Raw genomic sequence first — 22638 nt, forward strand, 5'->3', positions numbered from 1 at the left:
TTTCTTACTGGTTCACCTTTCACCTTTGATTATGCATTTATGCTAATGTACAGAAGCAGGAGATATAACTTAACTCTCTCTCTCTCTTTTTTTATATTGGTCCTGGGGCCTGAACTCTGGACTTGGGAGCTGTTCCTCAGCTCTTCATCTCAAGACTAGCGCTCTACCACTTGAGCCACAGCACCACTTCTGGCTTTTTCTGCTTATGTGGTGCTGAGGAATAGAACCTAGGGCCTCATGCATGCAAGGCAAGCACTCTACCTTGAGCTACCTTCCCAGCCCATAACCCTCTTTCTTATCTCACTATTCTACCCAAATAGATAGATACTCCTTAGTCTCCCTAACTCTCTGAAATTAAGTGCCCATTTTCTTCCTTCAAAATGAGCCAAATGCTGCCCAGGGACACCACATTCACCATAGCTGCTCACTCACTCACCTCCATTGACATCCATAAATGCTCGAAGTGAATTGGTGAGGTCCACCATGGCAGTAGAGTTGGCTGGGAAAGAGGGTACGGTTAAAGCGCTTCCTATGGATAACGTGCCGGGGCTGACCTTGCCATCTGGGGATGGAGCAGGAAGACTGTTACTTACGTAACACCTGAGGGAAACCTACCGGTCCAATCCCCCACTGCTGAGACAGGTCTGGATTTCGGACCCCAGGTGATGTTCCCTTCTTGATTCTCAACCCATAGGCTCTGGAACTCCTAGAGCTAAAAACGTGTGGTGAGGATGGGCAGATGGAACAATGTACCTGAGCATGCAGGAGTTTCCAGAGTACTGAGTACAACTGTAACCCACTCTCTGGGCAAAGTGATGAGGTAGCTTCATTTCTTGGACTTTAATTAGTGCTCTACCAAGGCTGAGCCACAGCACCATTTCTGGTTTTTGAGTGGTTAACTGGAAGTCTGAGTCTCATGAAACTTTTCTGCCTGGGCTAGCTTTGAACTGTGATTCTCAGATCTCAGCCTTCTGAGTAGGATTATAGGTGTGAGCCACTGGCGCCTGGCTGCTCCTCTACTCTTACAGAAACAATACCTGCTTCTACCATTCGTGCCTGCTGAAGTATGAGAGAATGTGCAAAATCTATCCATGCTATTGTAAAATAGGTTAATAACAGCCCCACAACCTGGGAGCTCCCATGCAGAGAAATCAAGTCACCTGGTTACCAAGCCTCCTAACTAAGAGGCTGGCTTCAGTGCAGACAGGAGAGACGACAGAGGGTTCCAGTACCATCTGAAACCCGGTTCAGATGCTAGGGTGAGCAATCTCAAGGTCTTGAGTGTTAACTGGGGACAACTGAGAGAACAGGCCCACACTGGCCAGACTTAAGGGACTGCCCTTTGGCATATGGCCCAAGGGCAAGCTTCTGGGCCAGAACCATCTCTTTGGATATTGCACTCTGCAGCTATTCTGAAAGGCTTTCTGTTCTTGCTTCCCCAACATGGAAGTTTCTCAAATGGCTGGCCAAGAATCTGCATCAAGTGTTGCTTTAGTCTCTTTATTATGTGGATCACAAAACACTGAGACTGTTACCCAGAACTTCAGGCCAACCCCAATGGTTCCAGAGTATGCTGCCTTCTTCTAGAACAAGACAGAAAGAAAACTAGGCTTGGAGGGTGAGAAGTAAGGAAACCTAGGCTGTAGTTCTAGTCCTGATATTGACTTGGTAGGTCATCTTAAAAAAACCAATTAAGCTTTCAGAGTCCAAGCAACCAAATTTGCAAGATGAGGACAGGTTAACATGCCTTTCTTCTATTATAGAGATACAGAAAGACAGAGATTGAAGTCATCTGAGGCATTCACAGTAAATAAGTATTTTAGAATTTTAAGTTTCCATGTACTAGAAAGAACATAAAATCATTCCAAATCACTGAGGCTGAGGAGCACTTACCTGATGATGGAGCTGGTGAGCAGAATCGTTGGTTGCCTCCTGTGGCCAAGATACTGTCTCCTGCTGCTTGGGGGGGAGTAAGCACCCGGGTGGCATTTGGGGGTGAGCCCAGAGGCCTTGAATCTGTCAACGGAGGTCCTATCTGTGATTGGACAGTCTTTCTTTGCAAAGTGCTGGTGTTCTCGATGCTGGCACAAGAGCTGGGAATGGAAGGGGGCAGGCTTGGGACAGAAACCAAACTCCTCTGGGGACAAGAACTGGGGCCAGTGGCATTCTCTGTCTTCACAATAATGCCGACGGTGTGGTTCTGAAGCCCCCCAGCGGCTGGTGGTGTGAGGGGCCGGGGCCAGCCTTGCCGGTGTGAGAGGCCTGGTAGGGGGGTGTTAGCGCCTGGAAGTCGCCGGGGGTCCGTAGAATCAGTGGAGCTGCTGTAGAGGTGTGGGCCATTGGCTTTCACCTCCATGTTCACTGGCCCGTTGGCAGTCCCACAAGGGGCTCTCTTGGATTTTTCCGCACAAGAACTGCAACTTATGTCCTCTAGGGCTGAGGGCTGGTGGGGTGGAGAGCAGCTCAGGGAATTCTGGGTGTTAATCCCTGAGGGGCAGGACAAGGGGTAGTGGGAAGGTGTAGGTGCCTTGTCAGCGGTTTGCAGGGAGGTGGCGATTGAGCTGTCAGTCATAATAACAGGCTTAATATCAGCCTTCTCTGTCTGTTCAGAGTCCCAATGCGAAGGCATCTGCTTAGCAGATAAATGTTTCAATATGCTGCACTGGAGCGCAACAACACTACAGAGCCACTGCAATGGAAGGAGAGGAGAGGAGAGGAGGGTGAGAGGCCTGGGAGGCGCTGGTCCATCCTGCCACTGCGGCCATGGCTACAGCAGAGCCAAACAAGCACTGTTTCCAAGGTCCCATCGTGAATGACCAGAAAGGGTAGGCTTGACTCCTGGTAGGATTCCATTTCTCTTTCCAAGCAAAACTTGTTGATATACTCAGCAGGCAACACCATGGTCAGAAGAGATTGGGATTCCCATTTTGGCTCTGCCATAAGGCTCACCTTGTGACCAATATTCAGCAGGTATCCCAGCACCTGTTTTGTGTACAACACTATCACCTAACCTTTCTAGGGGTCTAACTCATCTCATGCATTTATGGCTGTCTCTTACTGGTTTCTCTCCCCGCCCTCCTCTCTTTTGGGATAAGGTCTCACTATATAGCCCAGGTGGCCTTAAACTCTCAATCCTTCTGTCTTAGCCTACTGAGTGGTGGGATTATAGGTGTGTACAACAATACCTGGCCAGGTCTACTCATCTCTTCCTACAATATAGATCTGCCCAGCTTGCAGCACTGGAGGACCAATGGAGAGGAGCAGCCTGGTTGACTGTTGTTCTCTTACTTGTCTTTGGGATTTGAGCCAGAGGTTTTCTGTGGAATACTCAACTCTTGAGGGGTTAGGGTGAGAGTGGGGTAGAGATGGGAGTAACAGACACAGAGGCTGCTTCCAATAAAAGCTCTGGTGAGATGGCAGGAAGTTTGGGTTCAGAATCCCAGCTTTGCCTCCACTCACCTCTTGCTGCTCTGCTTGGGTGGCTAAGTGCTCAGAGTTCAAAAGGTGTGTCTGTGATTCCTCAGGGATCCCATTGCAGATCAGCTCCCCATCCCGAATGGCCGCGGGTGCAATGAGAGGAGGTGGAAACCGATACTGAGATTTTATAGCATCAGGAACCTGTTCAAAATAGAAGGAAGGAAAGACAGATAGCACCAATATGCCCAGGTGATTCTTTCTTGGTATGCTGCCGTTGAGGTACATTGGGGCCACTGAAGACAAAGAAGCTTAGTGTGTTGCAATTGTTCTGTAACCCCTTTGATACAGCACACTAGTCTGAAAAGGCACAGCAATACAAACAGTAGGCATGGTCCTCATATTTCTTCATCAATGTCCAAGGCCTGCAGAACCCAGAAATCACTGTATGCTTACTTCTGCTTTGTCTTAATCATGTAAGACTGATAGTAGACAATGTTTGTGTGGTATTCTACGTTCTTATTACCCGGTGTCAAGTTTGTGAGATGAGTGAACAGGAAGAAGTTAAACGAGGTCACATTCATAATGGAAATGTTTGGCACGAGGCCTGATGAATATAAATGACCAATGTTAGTTTTTGTCATATACTCATTCATGACACATGAAACAATTAGACATCTTTGTTGCACAAAGACAGAAGTCTCAATGACTCACGCCATAGAAGAATGAAAAAAATGCAATGCATCCTAGAGGAATGTTTAAGGTACTATCACATATCTACCATGTATGTACATATGCACACATGCATGCATACACACACATACCACACCACATGTTCTATAGGAAGACTGCTTATTCCAGTTTATAGATAGGTACTTGAGATTAGGGAGATGCTGTCCCTCAGCTCTTCAGCTCAAGGCTAGTGCTCTACCTATTGAGCCACAGCGCCACTTCCAGTTTTCTAGTGGTTTATTGGAGATAAAAGCCTCATGACCTTTCCTGCCCGGGTTGGCTTTGAGCTGCGATCCTCAGATTTCAGCCTCCTGGGTAGCTAGGATTATAGGCATGAGCCACTGGTGTCCGGCTGAGATTAGGGAGATTTTGAACAGCAAATTGGAATTTGAGAAGGAACTTCTAAGTAGATGAAAGGGACATAAGGATAGGAGAGCAACATGAGATATGAAAGACATAGTAAGAAAGACACTGGAAAGTACCTGGCAAACCAACAGATTTGTGACCAAGTCCTTATGGAGAAGGAAAGAGGAACTTGAAAATGGCTTCAGAATTTTGGCTAGAGGGTCTGGGTAGGGACCACTATCACTAACTGAAATAAGAAATATGTGAGTAGAGTAGATTTAGAGCAGCAGAAGATTTTTGGTTTTGGTCAGGTTAAGACTGAGGTTTCTATAGGTTGGGCAGGATATTCACTTGGATATGAGGAGAAACGGAAGAAACATGGAGTTTGACGTTATCACCTGGAAGGTACCATGGACTTTCTGAGACACTCAGCAATAGGAACAGGAGATGGAGCAGTAGCTAGTTGAAGGCTGTCTCCTGGGGAAGAGTGAAAAAGTAGGCAGGGAAGAAACCCCAAATGCCAATATCAAGCGGATTTTACCTGCATTCCTATAATCAAAGATGAAGACATTGTCCTAAGGTACTACAGTCCTCACTCACTGCACTCTTAAACTGTCCAAGAACAAAATGTCTTTCAGGCAATTCAATGACCTTGATTTTCTCTTCAACAAATAAGGGGATATTTCTAAAGGGCAGGGAGAACAATACAATGATAGGATTCATTCAAGCCTCCTGACCTCTTAATTTCATCAGTTAGGCTCTCTTCCAAACTGCATGGTAAATTAGTTCAGATTACTTTTAGATCCATGAAATTGAGGTATGACAGATATTACTTCTACTATTTCCTTCTAATGGAAAACATCTTAATTTAATTTTAGAAAACTGTGTTTCGACTGAAGCATAAATATTTATCCAGTTAAGAGTTTGTTATACAATTTCCAACAGATGGGGTTGGGAAGGTGGCTCAGTGGTAGAGCGCTTGCCTTGCATGCCAGAGGCCCTGGGTTCCATTCCTCAGCACCACATAAGCAAAAAGAAAAAAAAGCCGGAAGTGGCGCTGTGGCTCAAGTGGTAGAGCGCTAGCCTTAAGCTGAAGAGCTGAGGGACAGTGCTCAGGCCCAGAGTTCAGGCCCCATGACCGACAAAACAACAACAACAACAACAAAAAAAACAAAAACAAAAAAAAAAAGAAAAAAGCTGGAAGTGGCACTGTGGCTCAAGTGGTAGAGCGCTAGCCTTGAGCTAAAGAGCTGAGGGACAGCGTCCAGGCCCAGAGTTCAGGCCCACGACTGGACCCCCCCCCCAAAAAAAAAAAAATTCCAACAGTTAGCATCTTGCTAGCTGACACCCACTGGAGGTGACGAGAACAGTGATTGAGTTTAAAGTGTGGTTGCCACCAAGTGGCCATGTTTGAGAACTGCTGGTTTCCATAGGCACATATAGCTTGCTGTGTTTCTTTACAAAGAGATCAAGTTTATTTATGAACATAGTGTTAGGACCTCCAGATTAAGTACAAGAAGTGATTGAATACTTTATGAAAAACACCACATGCTTTTCAACCAAGAAAATCTTTCAACCTTTGTGGACACTGTCAGCAACTATCAAGTACAAAGAAATGTTAGGTACTGTTCTAATACTACTACAATTTAAAGCCTTGGTGATAAATGAACACTAGCCTGGAAATACAGATTGAAGTCTCTGTTCAGATATTTTTCTCTTTAAGTTTCTCAAGCTGGGAACAGCTCCTTATTTTGGTTTAATCTGCTTAATCATTTGTACCTTCATCTTACAAGATGACATTCAGAGAGGGGCCATCAGGAGACAGACAGGATGAATGTCAGCCTACTAGGACTTTTTCCTCATATTCCAAACTTTCTTTCTTTCTTTTTGGGTCCGGTTGTGGGGCCTGAACTCTGGGCCTGGGCGCTGTCCCTCAGCTCTTCAGCTCAAGGCTAGCGCTCTACCACTTGAGCCACAGCGCCACTTCTGGCTTTTTTTCTTTTTGCTTATGTGGTGCTGAGGAATCGAACCCAGGGCCTCATGCATGCAAGGCAAGCGCTCTACCACTGAGCCACCTTCCCAGCCCCTAAACCACTATTTTTCAAACGTGATCATACTCATTACTTCCTGAGACACCAAAAACAAATTTCTGGGGCTTCAGCTTCCTATATGTAAAACTAGGACAATGACTTTCTGTCTATTCCACGAAGGCAACCAGAGCTTGCCATCTTTCCAGTACTGGGTTATGACTTACTTACCTTCAAGCTTCTTCTTTTGACCGACTGGAGCACACGACGGTTAGGAGGATGCTTCTTGTGGATTCGTTTCAGGAAGTCCACTTTGACGACATGCTGTGAAATTGTGTCCTGGAAACGATCAAACACCTGGCACCGATTGCTCAAAGTCATATTCTTCTGGTTCAGCTAGGTACAAAGCAGAAACAATCATGTAGTTAGGTGCTCCCTTTGGCTAACTCCATGCTCAGGGTTAAAAAAAAAAGCCCCAAATGGGGCTTGGAATGTGGCTTAGTGGTAGAGTGCTTGCCTACCCTGGGTTCAAATCCTCAGTACCACATAAATGGAAAAAGCCAGAAGTGGCACTGTGGTTCAAGTGGTAGAAGTGCTAGCCTTGAGTATAGAGAGGCTCAGGGACAAATCCCAGATCCTGAGTTCAAGCCCCAGGACTGGCAACAAAACAAAACAAAAAAACTAGAAGCTCTAAACTATGTAAGGGGATTTCTTCAGTGAGACAGAATATCAACATTTTTTTTTGGGGGGGTCCGGTTGTGGGGCCTGAACTATAGGCCTGGGTGCTGTCCCTCAGCTCTTCAGCTCAAGGCTAGTGCTCTACCACTTGAGCCACAGTGCCACTTCCGGCTTTTTTCTTTTTGCTTATGTGGTGCTGAGGAATCGAACCCAGGCCCTCATGCATGCAAGGTAAGCACTGAGCCACCCTTCCCAGCCCAGAATATCAACATTTCTAGCAAGGGACAAAGCAACACAGATGGTACTCTCCCCTTAGCCCCACCTAATCCAGTGGAGAATTAGTATATTAGAGTTAAGAGTCTCAGAGATTTTTCTGCCCAGACTGGCTTCAAACCAGGATTTTCAGATTTCAGGCTCCTGAATAATGAGGATCACAGGCCCAGTGCCTGCCTGGTATACTCATGTCCCTCAGTTAGGCATAAAGAAGATATCAAATAGGGAATTTGCTAAGTACCATTCAGAATTCTGCCTAATTCTTTTCTACTTCAGCTTACATATTTTAGAGATACGGACTGAGGTCCTCCAGAGACCCAGACTCCCTTCCCAGAAAAAGACTTTCTCACAGGCAGTAAACTGTGTTCTACATAAGAGCTGTGTCTAGTTGGGTCAGAATCCTGTGTGTCCTGCCTGATTACTGCCTCCAGGGTACTAAGGCATTATAGGAACTAAGATCTTCTTACATGGAAGGAGAACTTTGATGGCCTCTTAGAATAGTGGCTTACAGAAAGCAAACAGACAAAAACAAAACAAAATAACTTTGCCACTATGCTCTTGATTATCTGGTCTCCCACACTTTGGTTCAAAATAAAGGGTCTACTCAGGCAGTTTATTAGTTTTACTTATATTTATTTTTTTGGTTGGTCGTAGGGCCTGAACTCAGGACCTGGGTGTTATTCCTGTGCTTTTTCAAAAAACTCTGAACCACAGCACCACTGCTGGTTTTCTGGTGGTTAATTGGAGAAAAGAGACAGACTTTCCTGCATGGGTTGGCTTTGAACTGAGACCCTCAGATCTCAGCCTCCTTGAGTAGCTAGGATTACAGGCATGAGATACCAGCACAGGGAAAAGCCTCATTTTTTTGAGGGGTGGGGGCGGGAGGGATGGGATGGTTGGTTGTGGGGCTTGAACTCAGGACCTGAGTGCTGTCCTTGAGCCTTTTTGCTCAAGGTTAGTGCTCTACTACTTTGAGCCAGAGGCCCATTATCTTTATCTTTCTCCTCTTTCTTTTCTTTCTCTTTCCTTCCTTTTTTCTTTCTCTTTTTCTTTCGTGGGGCTAATTCTGGGCCTGGGCATTCTCCTTGCACTCATCAGCTAAAGGTTAGTGCTCTACTACTTGAGCCACAGCGCCACTTCCGGCTTTTTCTGTTTATGTGGTGCTGAGGAATCGAACCCAGGGCCTCATGTATGCGAGGCAAGCACTCTACCACTGAGCCACCTTCCCAGCCCTCTTTTTTTTTTTTATTTTGTGTGTGTGTTGGTACTGCAGTTTGAACTTAAGGTCTTGTGCTCTCCCTTGTTTTCCTCCTTCAAGGCTTGGGCCATATTAGTTTCTTTGTTCATTCATTCATTCATTCATTCAACAACTTACTTATTCAATACCTATTATAGGTAGCTATAAAGAATTAAAGTCAGAGAAAGGAAAGGTCAGGTGTTGTGGTGCATGTCTGTAATCCAGCTAAGTGGGAGGCAAAAGCAGGAGGATCTTGAATTTAAGGTCAGGTGGGCAAAGTTCATAACACTGTATCTCCAGAACTAAAAAACAATAAAAGAGATAGGGATGTGGCTTAAGGAGTAGAGTGCTTGCATAGAAACTCTAAGGCTCTGATTCAATTTCCAGTACTGACAAGATTAAAAGAAAAAAAAAAAGGATAGATACTTAGGAGGCTGAGATCTGAGGATCTCGGTTCAAAGCCAGCCGAGGCAGCAAATCTGTGAGACTCTTATCTCCAATAAACCAGTAGAAAACCAGAAGTGGCACTGCTGCTCAAGAGGTAGAGTGCTAGCCTTGAGCTGAATAGCTGAAGGCCAGCGCCCAGGCCCAGAGTTCAAGCCCTACAACCGATTAAAAAAAAAAGAAAAAAAAGGATAGATAGATGCGAAGAACCTAACTTACTTGGCTGTTTAGGACATGTGTATTCCAGCTAGCCAACCATTTATTTCCTTAAAACTGGATTGATTCCCTTTAGGGCTGTAACATCAATTGTTTAATTCAAACAACTAAGCACTAGTGGGTTAAATCTGCATGTGCAAACAAAACAAGATACTGTAGGAAAAGGCAAAATGCATAGCTGAGGCATGTCAAAACACAACTGAGTAGAATGGTCTGCATGAAACCAGCATCTGTGAGATCAGAGTGAACTATGGCATAAAGCAGACCATCATATGCTTTTAATGTTGTAATCAGTCCATCTACACCTCAGCTGTGCCTGTAAAGGACTGATAGGATGCTGCTATGCTTACCACCACATGTTCAATGTGATTTGGACACATCCATCTGCCCAGGGGCATGGCAGTGAGCGGTGGCTCGAGGCAGTCCATGTGAAACAGGAGCGGGCAATAGTCACACTGGATGAGAGGGGCCACTCGGCAACTCCTGTGTAAAAAACAAAACAAATATATTTATGTATTTTTTTTGTTGGTCACAGAGCTTGATCTCGACCTGAGTGTTATCCCTGAGATTTTTTTGCTCAAGGATAGTACTCTACCCTTTTGAGCTATAGATCCACTTTCGGTTCTCTTGTGGTTAACTGGAGATAAGAGACTCACAGACATTAGGCAGTTTTGAACTGTGACCCTTAGATCTCAGCCTCCTGAGTAGCTAGGATTACAGGCATGAGCCACCAGTGCCTGGCAACAAACTGTATTTTAAAACTTTATTTATTTTGGCCAGACCTGGGGCATGAGCTCAAGGCCTGGGCTCTGATGTTGAGACTGTGCTCTAGCCTAGCACTTACCACTTGAGTCACAGCACCATTTCTGGCTTTTTCTGTTTATGTGGTACTGAGTATTTGAACCCAGGGCTTCATGCATGCTAAGCAAGCACTCTACCACTAAGCCATATTCCCAACCTTAATTTTTGTGTGTGTGGTGCTGGTGTTTGAACTTAAGTCCTGTGCTTGCTAAACAAGTCTACCACTTATTTAGCTCTCTCCCCACTACATATAAATATATAACCCTGGGTATGTGTGTGTAATTTCTGTGGCAAGATATAGCAAGAGGGTTGCACTGAAGAATAGTAACTCCTGCTTAATCTTAACAATATTCTTCCACATACCCTTCCCACAATGGTTTAGTTACATTCCTGATCAGTAAGACAGATAAATTAGAAGGCTACCATTAAGCTCTCCATTACTTTCACTTTTAAGAGGAATGTGTCTTGTGGGGATGTGACCATTCATTTAGAGTATGCTTAAAGTGGCTGTCAGAACAAGAGTGATCAATGTATAATACTTAACTGGAAGACAGCCAACTCTGCTCTGATCTTTCTAGAAAACAACTACCTCATTAAAAAACCACTAGTAACCTTCCTGAAACCTTTCACGACTGGTTGGCAGAACTAAAAACTGGTGAGGAATGTAGAAAATGATTGTGCTATGTATTGATGTAAGGAAGGGGCTTAAGCAAAATGTCAATTGTGTGTATTCAACTCAGTACCTGTGTGCTGTCTCTGAGCTGTCAGTCCTGGGGCTTGAACTCAAGGCCTGGGCACTGTGCCTGAGCTTCTTTTTATGCTCAAGTCTAGCACTCTACCATTTGAGCCACAGTACAACTTTTGGCCTTTTCTGTTTATATGGTTCTGAGGAATCCCAGGGATTCCTGCATGCTAGAAAGTACTCTACCACTAAGCCACATTTCCAGCCCCTCTCTGAGCCTTTTTAGTCAAGACTAGCACTCTACCACTGGAGCCATAGCTCTCTATCCAGCCTTTTGGTGATTAATTGGAGATCAGAGTCTAAAAGACTTTCCTGCCTAGGTTGGATCCTCAGCGTATCTTAGATTACAGATGTGAGCCTCTGGTACTTGGCTCTAAATATAATTTGTAAACACAATATTCTTGTTTTTTTTTTTTTTTTGGGTCCGGTTGTGAGGCCTTTAGTCTGGGCCTGGGCGCTGTCCCTCAGCTCTTCAGCTCAAGGCTAGCACTCTACCACTTGAGCTACAGCACCACTTCCGGCTTTTTTTCTTTTTGCTTATGTGGTGCTGAGGAATTGAACCCAGGGCCTCATGCATGCAAGGCAAGCACTCTACCACTGAGCCACCTTCCCAGCCCCATAAATACAATATTCTTAAGGTTCCTCAGATGCACTAGAACCACAGTTTGTCTTGATTTTTTTTTTTTTTTAAAATTCTGGGTGCCAGTACTAAAGCTTGAACTCAGGCCCTCACCCTCTTGCTTAAGTTTTTTCACTCAAGGCAGGCATCCTACCCTTACTTCTGGCTTTGTGTTGGTTAACTGGAGATAATAGTCTTGGGAATTTTTCTGCCTAGGCTGGAGTTGGAGTTCAAATCTCAGCCTCTTGAGTGGCTAGGACAATAGGCTTGAGCCACTGATGATGGCTTATGACTGAGTTTTAATGCACTATTCTCTAGTTTCCTAAAAGTTTTTTGCTGTGGAACTTTTTTTTTTTGGTGGTACTGAAGTTTGAACTCAGGGTTTCATACTTGTTAGGCAGGTCATGGGCCACTTGAGCCACTCCTCCAGTCTTTTTAGCTCTTGTTATCTTTTTTTGGTCGGTCATGGGGCTTGAACTCTGGGCCTGGGCACTGTCCCTCAGCTGTTCAGCTCAAGGCTAGTGCTCTACCACTTGAGCCACAATACCACTTCCGGTTTTCTGGTGGTTTATTGGAGATAAAAGTCTCAGGGACTTCCTTGCCCAGGCTGGCTTTGAACCGTGATCCGCAGATCTCAGCCTCCTGGGTAGGATTACAGATGTGAGCCACAGGCACCCAGTTAGCTCTGGTTATCTTTGAGACAGGGTCTCACTTTTTGCCCTGGATGGTCTGCGTGGCAATCTTATTTATACTTCCCACCATAGCTAAGATATGTGTAGGGGGCGGTTCCCCTAGGCTGGCCTCAAGACCAAGATCCTTTCAATCTCAGACTTGCACATAGCTGTGACAACAGGCATATGCCTAGCAATTGGTTGAGATGATAGTCTTACTAACTTTTTACCTGGGTTGGCCTCATACTACAATCTTCCCTCTGTCTGACTCCTGAGTAGCTAGAGTTAGAATTACAGGAATTTCAGGAATGAGCCACTGGTTCCTGGTGGAACTTCTTTTTTTGTACCAGAGTTTGATCTCAGGGTCTCATAGTTGCTCAGCTTGTTTGCTTGGCTGGGGTACTACCCCTTGAACCATACCTCCTAGTTCTATTTTTTGCTTTTTATTTTGGAAATGGCATCTCATAGATTTTCTGCAAGGGATGGCTTTAAAGTGCACGGCCCTCCAGATCTTAGCCTCTTGAACAGTTAGGATTATAAGTGTAAGCCATTGGCATCTGGCTTTGGAATACATTTTTAAAAAATTGTGCTGTTTCTGGGGCTTGAATTTAGGGCCTGGGCACTATCCTTGAGCTCCTTTTTACTCAAGGTTAGCACTCTACCTACCACTTGACCCACAGTTCTACTTCTGGCTTTTTTGGTGGTTAACTGGGGCTAAGCATCTCATGGACTTTCCTGCCTGGGATGGCTTTGAACTTTCTCAATCTCAGCATACTGAGTAGCCAAAGCTTACAGGTGAGTCCCCTACGTAGAAATGCTTTATTATTATCCCCCCCCCCATTGGTTGTGGAGCTTGAACTCTGGGCCTGGGCACTGTCCCTCAGCTCTTCAGCTCAAGGCAAGTGCTCTACTTGAGCCACAGCGCCACTTCTGGTTTTCTGGTGGTTAATTGGAGATAAAGAGTCTTAACGAGCTTTCCTGCCTAGGCTGGCTTTGAACTGTGATCCTAAGATCTCAGCCTCCTTGAGTAGCTAGGATTACAGGCGTGAGCCACTGGCACCCAGCTATTATTTTTTATATAGACATTTACCAGGCTGAGAAGGTGGCTGAGTGGTAGAGTGCTTGCCTCGTTTGCATGAGGCCCTGGGTTCGCTTTCTCAGCACCACAGTAAAAGCTAGAAGTGGCACTGTGGCTCAAGTGGTAGAGCGCTAGCCTTGAGCTGAAGAGCTGAGGGACAGTGCCCAGGCCCAGAGTTCAAGTCCCCTGACTGACTGTACCCCCACCAAAAAAAAAGCCATTTACCCCTGCTATCCAGCTGTGACCATAAGACAGTCCTAATAAACTCAAGGCAACAAGTCCAGCTTTTGTAATTGAAGCAGCTGATCCCTGTCCTATTTGAAGAAAATCAATGTCTCAGGGAATATAAAATTAGGGTATTCCAGGGGTTTTTGGAACTCAGTCCAATGTATACTAGCTATCATAGGCACTTGTACTACTTGTAGAACATCTTTAGTTATCAAAAAACACTTTGCCTTTTTCAGGACTTATGTTCTACTGGCTAGAATTCTTCTAGCTTTAAGGTCTCATGCTTCTGTTTAAGTCCAATTCTTTTTATTCCAGTCTATCAACATAGTCAACAGGACTTGAACTCTTAATCAGCTTTTTTTGCTCACTGTGATTCTTCAAGGAATTATTAACACAAAAGTTTTGGATCCATTAATTATTCTCTTTGTAGTCATACTATCAGAATATGCATTGTACACATTTAATACATGGAACTGGTAACCAAAGAGAGAAAACGTATCATTTGCTTAATGTAGAAGAGTCCCTTTGTAGAGAAGAAAATACCTGTTACATGTGAAGCAGACTTTGACCGGTAAGGGAACCAGACCATTGTGATCTAACTCATGCTGTGTCTTCTTAACATTTTTCCCTGTGGTTTCCTCCTTTCTTCTTCTCTTGCTAGAACCTAGAAAAGAGATTGGTGGTGCTGAACTGTCCCTGGCTTCAGAGTTTCTTGCCTGGAATATGGAAATAACATAAGTGAAAGGAACAGATCTTAGCAAAAACATGTGCCATGGCCCAGAGATGGATCCTTTCTGAGGCCTGCAGGGCTGATAGCAAGTGAGAAAAAAAGAATAGGAAAGAGGAAAAAAAAAAAAGGAGACATTTGACATAAGTGATAACTATGAGCATAAATCACCTGTTTTGTAGCAGAAACATTGTTTTACAACCATGAAGTGATTAGAAACCTAGGTTAAATCCTGGAAATCTAATAAATATAAATGCTCAAGTCAAAGGGTCAAGAATTATTCTGTGGAAGTAGCTGAAGAAAAGACTGCTTTTTACCACATTTTAATAAAAATCAGAAAAGCCTTGATTTCAAATGCATCTTTTAACTGTATCTTCCAATTTTCTTTCCTTTTCCTGTTCTGGTGCCAGAGCTTGAACTCTCATTCATCTTTTTTTGCTCACAGCTGATACTCTACCACACTCTACCTAGTATTATTAATGACATTACTGCCCATGCCGGCTTCAAACCACAGTCCTCAGCTCTCAGCCTTCTGTGTAGCCAGGATTTCAGGCATTAGCCACTAGTGCCCAGCTCCAACTTTGTTTTCTTGGAAGAAAAACTAAGCTCAAGAACTTTTATGTACCAAATAGAAGCCAAGACTCTTTTTTCTTTAGAAAGGACAATTTGATAATATCTACCAATAAGAACTCTAACCCAGAAATTCTATTAGGAATTAATCTTACATATATTCCCACACATCTACAAATATATACAATGGTGTATTTACAGAGTTATTTGCTGAAGCACTACATCAATAACAAAAAACCAGGAACAACTTCAATGTCAATTAAAAGGAAAAGGAAACTGGCAAGATTAATGATGGCACACCTGTACAATGGACTACTATAGAACCCAAACAAAACAAAACTGAGGAAATTCTATAATATGTTAAGATCTCTAGAATATATTGTTAAGTTTAAAAAAAAGTATAGAACAATATATCTAGTATGTTATTTAAGGGACAATACAAGCATATTTCTGTATTTGCTTATACATGCACAGAAAACTCTAGGATCCATTTTAAGAACCAACCAATGGTTATCTGCAAAAGGTATGAAAGGGAGACATGGGAATAAAAGAGAAAATTTTCGCTGTAACCTTTTGTATTTTACTTTTTTTCTCCAGTGAAAGAAACCCATGGCCTTGTGAATCACATGCCATGTAAATACTCTACAACTGAGCTATATATTCCTATGTATTCAGCTGATACTATTAATTTAAAAATGAGATGGGCTTGCTGTGTAGCCCACACTGGCCTTGAACTTTTCAATCCTTGTACTTCAATAGTTGGATAACAGGCATGCATTACTACATCTAGCTTGTATTTTAAGTTTTTGAACCCTGTGGATGTAATGTCTATTTTTAAAAAAGGAGATAATATGGGAAGGGGCAGGGGAGCAGTCAAGATTCAGAAAATGGAGTAAAATTGAGTGCCTATTACAATAGTTAAAACCTTCAAAGACCTCTACAGTCAAAACCAGAAATGGGGAGGTAAGGCAATGGCTACAGTCAAGTTATTCTGCAGGCAACACTGCTCTTTTGCTAGAAAATAATCCCCTAGGGAGGCTGGGATGGGAGAGGAGATATGATGATGGTGTAGCTAACCTGGTAGTGCAGTGGTACAAGTCAGTTCATTGGGCAACTGAAATTGTGTGGGGTTCCGCTCCATGGCGGCAGCAATCAGCAGCTCAAAAGGCCGCCTCAGCTGAGGCTGCACATAGTCCGGCTCTGCTGCTACTGGCTCCTCATCCACGTCAATGATGTCCTCATCAACGTCGTTCTGCTCAGAAGTGGGGGTCTCGGTGCTGGCATTGGATGTAGGGGTGCCAGGCCGGCTGGCTCTCCTTTCCAGGATCCGGGCATGGGCAATGGCCTTGAGTTCAGTTTTGCTAGCTGATCTGTCCAACAAGTCAGTGTCACTGCTGGGGGATGTAGTCCGTTTGCCAGATTTGTCCACCAGTCCATTAACATGACCCAGCTCCTTTTTCTGCTCTCGTTTCTGTGCAAATGAATAGGTGGGCCCATCATGAAAAGTACCACAAAACAGAAAGAGATGGGTGTACAATGTCCTGCTAGATAGATCACTAACCAAAATCACAAAAATCTCTTCCATATCCCAGAATCATCTACCTAGGAACTGAGACACTGGTCTATTAATGTTAATACACCTGTAAGACTAATTAGAGCTGGGAAAACTATTACGGTAGGGAATTTCCAAAAACACGTAAAGTTAGAAACAGTTATACAAATTCTACATCATTAACTCTAACTTATCATATGACATATGATACATGGTACAGGCAAAAGGCTAAGAAAGGAACACAGAACAAACAGTGAAAATAACAAAGTGAGATTGTCTTGAAGCATCCTGACTTTTGCTCAGAATAAAAAAGTTTACCAAAGCATGTAACCCCTCTGCACAGTATGTTCACAAATAAAATTAAATTAAATAAAAAAAAAAGTTTACCAAAGCAAAGATGAAAGGTGAAATAGGCCAGTAGACCTCCTTTTTTTCAGGGAGGTTGAGTGTTACTGTGGAAGGCAACTGTATTTCAAGCATAGTGTCTAAGAATTGTGGTTTCTAGTGTTTTCATTTTACCTAAGAACTCTGAAAGGAACATTTCTTAAAAAGTGGGAAACAGATTTTACTCCACAAATTCAAATAGAGGGATTATGGGAAGTTTAACACTGGTCCCAGTCGGAGATGTGGGATTTTGTCCCAGTTCTGCCAATATTTTCTTTGACTTTGGGTGACTCAGGCTGATGGTACAGAAATTTCTCTATCTACAAAGTGAGACCAGTAAAATCTTGCTCCGATAGATATATGGTAGAGATAAAGCATGTCTGACATATGAAAGGATGGCTTTTAGCTGGTAAGACCTAGCTTCCACTAGAAATTATACATAGGACCTAATCATAAGAGGTAGATGAGGCCCAGAGGGCGTATCATTTTGAATAAGTTACAAGAGGCCAAAGAAGAGTGGTATGGTAGAGATGGAAAAGGCAGATATGGCACCAGTTGGCAAAGAGATCCATGTGAAAGCAGGTCAGAATAACATTTCAGAATCACCCTGTGTTATAAAATGTATACTGTAATTCTTAGCATGTAGTTCTGTTTCTATAAAATCGAAGAAATAACAGAGCTTGAGAATGATAGAATTTGCTTCAATTCCTTGGAATCTTTGAGAAAGTTATTCCTCATTCTCAGTCTTGGTTTCTTCTTTTCTAAAATGGAGACCCAATACTAATATAACGTTAATTCCTTTTTTCAACTCTCCTCCTTCAGGGGCTCATCATCCTTTTAGGCTCACCTTCCTTTTTGTTTTTTTGTTGGTTGTGGAGCCTGAACTCTGCAGTCCCTCAGCTCTTCAGCTCAAGGCGAGCGTGCTACCATTTGAGCCACAGTGCCACTTCTGGCTTTTTCTGCTTATGTGGTGCTGAGGAATCGAACCCAGGGCCTCATGCATGCAAGGCAAGCTCTCTACCACTGAGCCACCTTCCTAGCCCCTAGGCCTACCTTCTTTATATGACAAGTTTCTGAAAGAACTCTTGGATGACAGGTCTGGTCCTACTCTAATCAAACTGGGGATGCCTAGGAAAGCAACTTAGTGCACAGGATAAGAGATTAGTCTAGTTAATGGACATTAGAAGAAACTGAACTACAGCTGTGGTTAGGTGGCTGACTTGACTCTGGGTTGCTTTTTAATGAGAACCCATATCAGAAAAATGTCTGCCAAATTGTTTACCTTCTTTTTAAAGGCCTCTGTTATACACACTAAACCACAATCTCTGAGTCATCTCCTCATCCTGTTTCTGCAATCAAGGAAGTCATCATTCATTGTGACATCATGTTCAAGGGCCAGGAAAACAGCAATGATGTCAAAATAAAGTTGCCTGGTGTTTAATGTATGCATAGTGTGTGTGTGTGTGTGTGTGTGTGTGTCTGTGTAGAGCAAGGTATAGTTTTACAATTCATGGACAAATTTGATTCCTTAGCCTATAATTTGAAAGTTGGGGGAAATATAATCTGGGTGGAAACATACTTACTTCCTTTTTTGATAAGAGAATTTAGTTCTGGTTTCCCATAAAAAATTTCAGAGTATAAAAAAAAATAAAAAAAAATTTCAGAGTAGAAAATAATGAACCATGTTTATAATTCAGCCAGTACTGAATTTATCAAAGCTAAGGGAAAAGGAGCTAAAGAGATTAGCCAGCTGGGGTACAAATGGATTAAAAATCCTATCCACTAATACAACTGGTCAAACCTCTGGAGACCAGTGACTTATTTGCTTTTGGGTGAGAAAAAAAAAATCATTCTTTCGAGCCATGGATAATGCTGCCACAGTCAGGCCACTACAAGGTCAATAAGATCAGACTATTCCTGTCACTAGTGACTAAACATGGCTCGGTAAATGAACACACCTCTTCTGCCCTCTTCAGTAGCCCATGTTTGGATTTTTAGGCCCTACTGGATTCCAAACAGTCACCATTGGGAGAGTAGGGTGATTCCAGGGCTGGAAAAGACAAGAAGGGATAAAATGCCTCAGGGCCAGGCCATCTTAACTCTAGAATATCAGCACTCAAGATCTAGCATCCCGAGCAAAGCCTTCTGAAAGCAGCATTATTACCTTTCGGCGAACAGTGCACCGGTGACACATCCACTCCCCAGGAGGCAACATCTCTTCACTCAGTGGAGGGTTACTGTGGGGAAAAGACAAGGGCAAGACTAAGTAACTAACCCTTGGAGGCAGCAGGAAAAAGTTTGGGGTTTAGGTAAGTCTGGCATAAGCTGCATGTCCCTAACCTATTTTAGTTGCTAGAAACTATTGAAGCACTGCTAGAGTTCTGTCATCCTTCAAAATGCCTACTCAGGGCGTGGTAGCAGTGGGTAATCCCAGTACTTGGGAGGCTGAGGCAGGAGTTTGAAGCCAGACTGGGTTACAAAGCAAGACTCTACCTAAAAAAGAAGAAGATAATAAAACAATCACTTTTTAAAAAAGCAACATTTATAATCCCCTAAGGAATGAGCATTCATTCTCACAGTTCAGCAAGGGAAGCCAAATCTATAACTGGGCTTATAGGAAAAGGCATAAGGAATTAGTTTGGAACTAGGTGTTGATGACTCATGCCTGTAATCCTAGCTAATCAGGAGATTGAGATCTGAGGATTGCAGTTCAAAGCTAGCCAGGGCAGGAAAGTCTATGAGGCTCCTATCTTAACTACTTAAAAAAAAAAAAAAGGCAGGCTCTGGTGGCTCACTCCTGTAATCCTGTAATCCTCATACTCAGGAGGCTGAGATCTGAGGACCGCAGTTTGAAACCAGCCTGGATAAGAAAGTCTATGAGACTCTAATCTCCAATAAACTACTCAGAAAAAGCAGATAGTGGAGCTGTGACCAAGTGGTAGAGAATTAGCCTGAGCAAAAGAAGCTCAGGGACAGAGCTTATACCCAAGGTTCAAGCCACAGGACTGGTTATTTAAAAAAAGCTGGAAGTGGGGCTGTGGCTCAAGTAGTAGACTGCTAACCTTGAGCCAAAGGCTCAGGGACAGTGCCCAGATCCTGAGTTCAAGCCCCAGAACAGGCAACAACAACAACAAAATAACAACAACCACCCACAAAACAACAATATAATCCCACAAGTTTGGAGGCTTAACAGTCATGCTCACATTCTTCTATACCATGCCAATAAAATCACCAAGAGGTCTTCCATACTGTTGGAAGTCCTATCACAAAGCCTCATCCATGTTCCTAGGCCTCCTTCAGGTGGCTTCTCCCTAGTTAAATCAAAGACTTGTTATTTCTTTTTTTGGAATACCCTTCCTCTAGAAAAGCTATGGAGGTTTGCTCCATTCAGCTTGTGGTATATTTTATGTTTGCAAAGTCTGTTCCATTCCCTATTCACAGGTAGTCCATTCTCCTCTTGAATTGGGCTCATCTTTTAACTTGCTGTGACCAAAAGAATGCAGCAGATGTGGTATGTTGCAACTTCCAAGCCCAAGCCTTAAGAGAACAGTAGATGATACTTTTTTTGTCAGTCATGGTGCTTGAACTCTGGGCCTGGGCGCTGTCCCTGAGCTCTTCAGCTGAAGGTGAACGCTCTACCACTTGAGCCACAGCACCACTTCCTGTAGATTATACTTTATATGATTGGAATGTTCCATCTCAGGGCCCTGTTGTGATGCTGTAAGATGCCATATGGAGGAGACTTGAGGGGCTCCAATCATCAGCTTCAGCTGCTGAACTGTCAAGCCAAGCAGTTGCACCACTTACTGTGATGAGTGAGTCAGTCATCTTGGACATACCCAGCTTAGTCCAGCCTCCAAATAACTGTAGTCCTAGCCAACATGTGGAACAAAAAACTACTCAGGTGAGCCCAGTTAACCCTGAGAATTGTGACAGATAATAACTACTATCTTGTTTCAAGACACTGAGTTTTGGGATAACTTGTTATGTAGAAAAAGATGATCAGTTTCTCCTGTGCCAGTTGTTGAATTTAGTTTAGTTTTCCTTTGGCACTTATTTTGCCTTACATGACAGTCATTTTTTTTATTAGAAGACACTATTGCATTGCTTCCCTCTTTGTATCTTTGTAATACATAAGTTGTGTACACAGTAGTTACTGAGGAAGCAAAGACTGACTCAAAACCAGAGGTGTGTAGGGTTGGGCCTTACAGATCCTCTAGGCCATTGATTTCCATTAAAATTATATCAAGAGCTATATGAGACTTTATTACTTTATTAAATCCTCAGAGGGTTATAATTACATTGCCTATACAACAGGCACTTTGTTTTCAAAATGTCCTCAGTTGAGCTGTAGTAGAAGCACCTGAGAATTTAATAGAAATGCAAATTCTGAGGCCATGCCAGATCAACTGACCCAGAAACTCTAGAACTTAGGCTTAACAATTTTTGCTTAATAAGCAAGCCCTTAAAATGATTCTGTTGGGCATCAAAGTCTGAAAACAAATAATGTACAGAATGTACAAATAATGTAATGTAAGGTTATATTTATGCTTAAGCTCTTGAAGGGGGGGTCAGTACTTCAAACAGTAAGAAGAGGAAAAGTGCAGGAATTCATGTGTGTATGAACACACACACATTTTAAAATAGGACTAGCCTTTAAGTCTTAGGATTTAATGATATGCTATTTTACTATTTACCTAAAACTATTCTTGGTCTGACAAATGTTCCTTTTTCTTGCTCTGCCATGCTTCCCTAGACCCCTGAGCATAAATGTCAAATGCTCACCAAATCTTCACAGTTCATTGCTTCCCTTCCTCTGTTTCCTTAGTGGAATCTCAGAGGATGCTCACCAGGAAACAGGAAACTGGAGATACAGTGGTCTGTTGGGACAGGTCTCCAAGTCCTAGAGGACCACAGGTGAGTGTTACTTGTAAAATCTTCCCTGGTTTTCTCCAATGAATTTCTGTAACAGGTTGCATACTAACTGATAAAATGCATACATGTTATTTTCAAAGGCCTAAAGACTGCTATGCTTCAGCAGCTGTCATATTAAAATTAACCCTGAAGGCTGTCACTTCTGATTCTGTTTTTCATCATTTCTTTTCATCTGCCTATTGGCACTGTACCAGGATATCCTACATTATATGAAAGCAAGGCAGTATGGGCTTAGATCTTTCACCAAGAAGTAAACAATCACTATATCACTCTTTATTCTTCCTTTATCACTATTACTGTTGGCAGAATGATTTATCTAACATACAGGAGGAGGAGATGGGAAGGTCTCAGTTAAGATCCCATTTCAACAACAACAAAAGCTGTGCATAATAGTGTTCACCTGCCACCCCAGCCATTGGGGTTGGGGGCAGGGGAGAACAGGTGAGAGCCTACCTAAAAAATAACTAAAGCAAAAAGGGTTAAAACAAGACTTAAGTGTTAGAGTTCCTACTTAGCAAGCATTAAACCCTGAGCTCAAACCCCAAGCCAACAAAACAAAATACAATCTGGAACAAGGTATAGTAGCCTAAGGCAGGAGATAGAAAGTTTCAGGCCATCTTGCACTATATAAGACTGTTTCAACCCCCCAATTCCATCTAATCATATTACTCTCCTGCTTAAAAATCTTTCAATGGCATTTCCCCCCATCCATTATAAGATAAATTTCAGGCTCCTTCATATGTCAGCCTTGTAATCAGGACCCTGTCTCTTTGCTCCATCAGTCTGCTGACTCCTATCACTGATGATACCATCTCTCACCTCTGTGTCTCCACTCATTCCAGTGCCACACTCTACAATCATGCATGTCTTCTCCAACTCTTTCACTTGGAAAACTCCTTATCTCTCTTGAGTTGTCTCATATCAGGATTCTCTCCAGGCTTTCTATGACAGTGCTATTGTTACTC

At 43.1% G+C, this 22638-nt stretch overlaps 1 protein-coding gene across 3 annotated transcripts in view; it reads right to left on the reverse strand.

Annotated features, from left to right (window-relative positions):
• Positions 1–22638, reverse strand: part of Phf12 (PHD finger protein 12) — a 50217-nt gene that overhangs the window by 5271 nt on the left and 22308 nt on the right. For 2 of the 3 annotated variants that reach the window (XM_013016531.1, XM_013016532.1), the window contains exons 3-10: positions 18903–18975; positions 15880–16273; positions 14049–14169; positions 9717–9849; positions 6750–6914; positions 3460–3618; positions 1894–2689; positions 437–562 (exon numbers count right to left, since the gene is read on the reverse strand). In XM_013016531.1, coding sequence (XP_012871985.1) covers positions 437–562; positions 1894–2689; positions 3460–3618; positions 6750–6914; positions 9717–9849; positions 14049–14169; positions 15880–16273; positions 18903–18975 — 1967 coding nt within the window. Of the gene's footprint in view, positions 1–436; positions 563–615; positions 713–1893; positions 2690–3459; positions 3619–6749; positions 6915–9716; positions 9850–14048; positions 14170–15879; positions 16274–18902; positions 18976–22638 lie in introns of those variants that run through there. The other variant, XR_001175076.1, reaches the window with a different exon arrangement.

Source organism: Dipodomys ordii, unplaced genomic scaffold, assembly GCF_000151885.1.
Source record: "Dipodomys ordii isolate 6190 unplaced genomic scaffold, Dord_2.0 Scaffold31, whole genome shotgun sequence".
Classification (NCBI taxonomy): Eukaryota; Metazoa; Chordata; class Mammalia; order Rodentia; family Heteromyidae; genus Dipodomys; species Dipodomys ordii.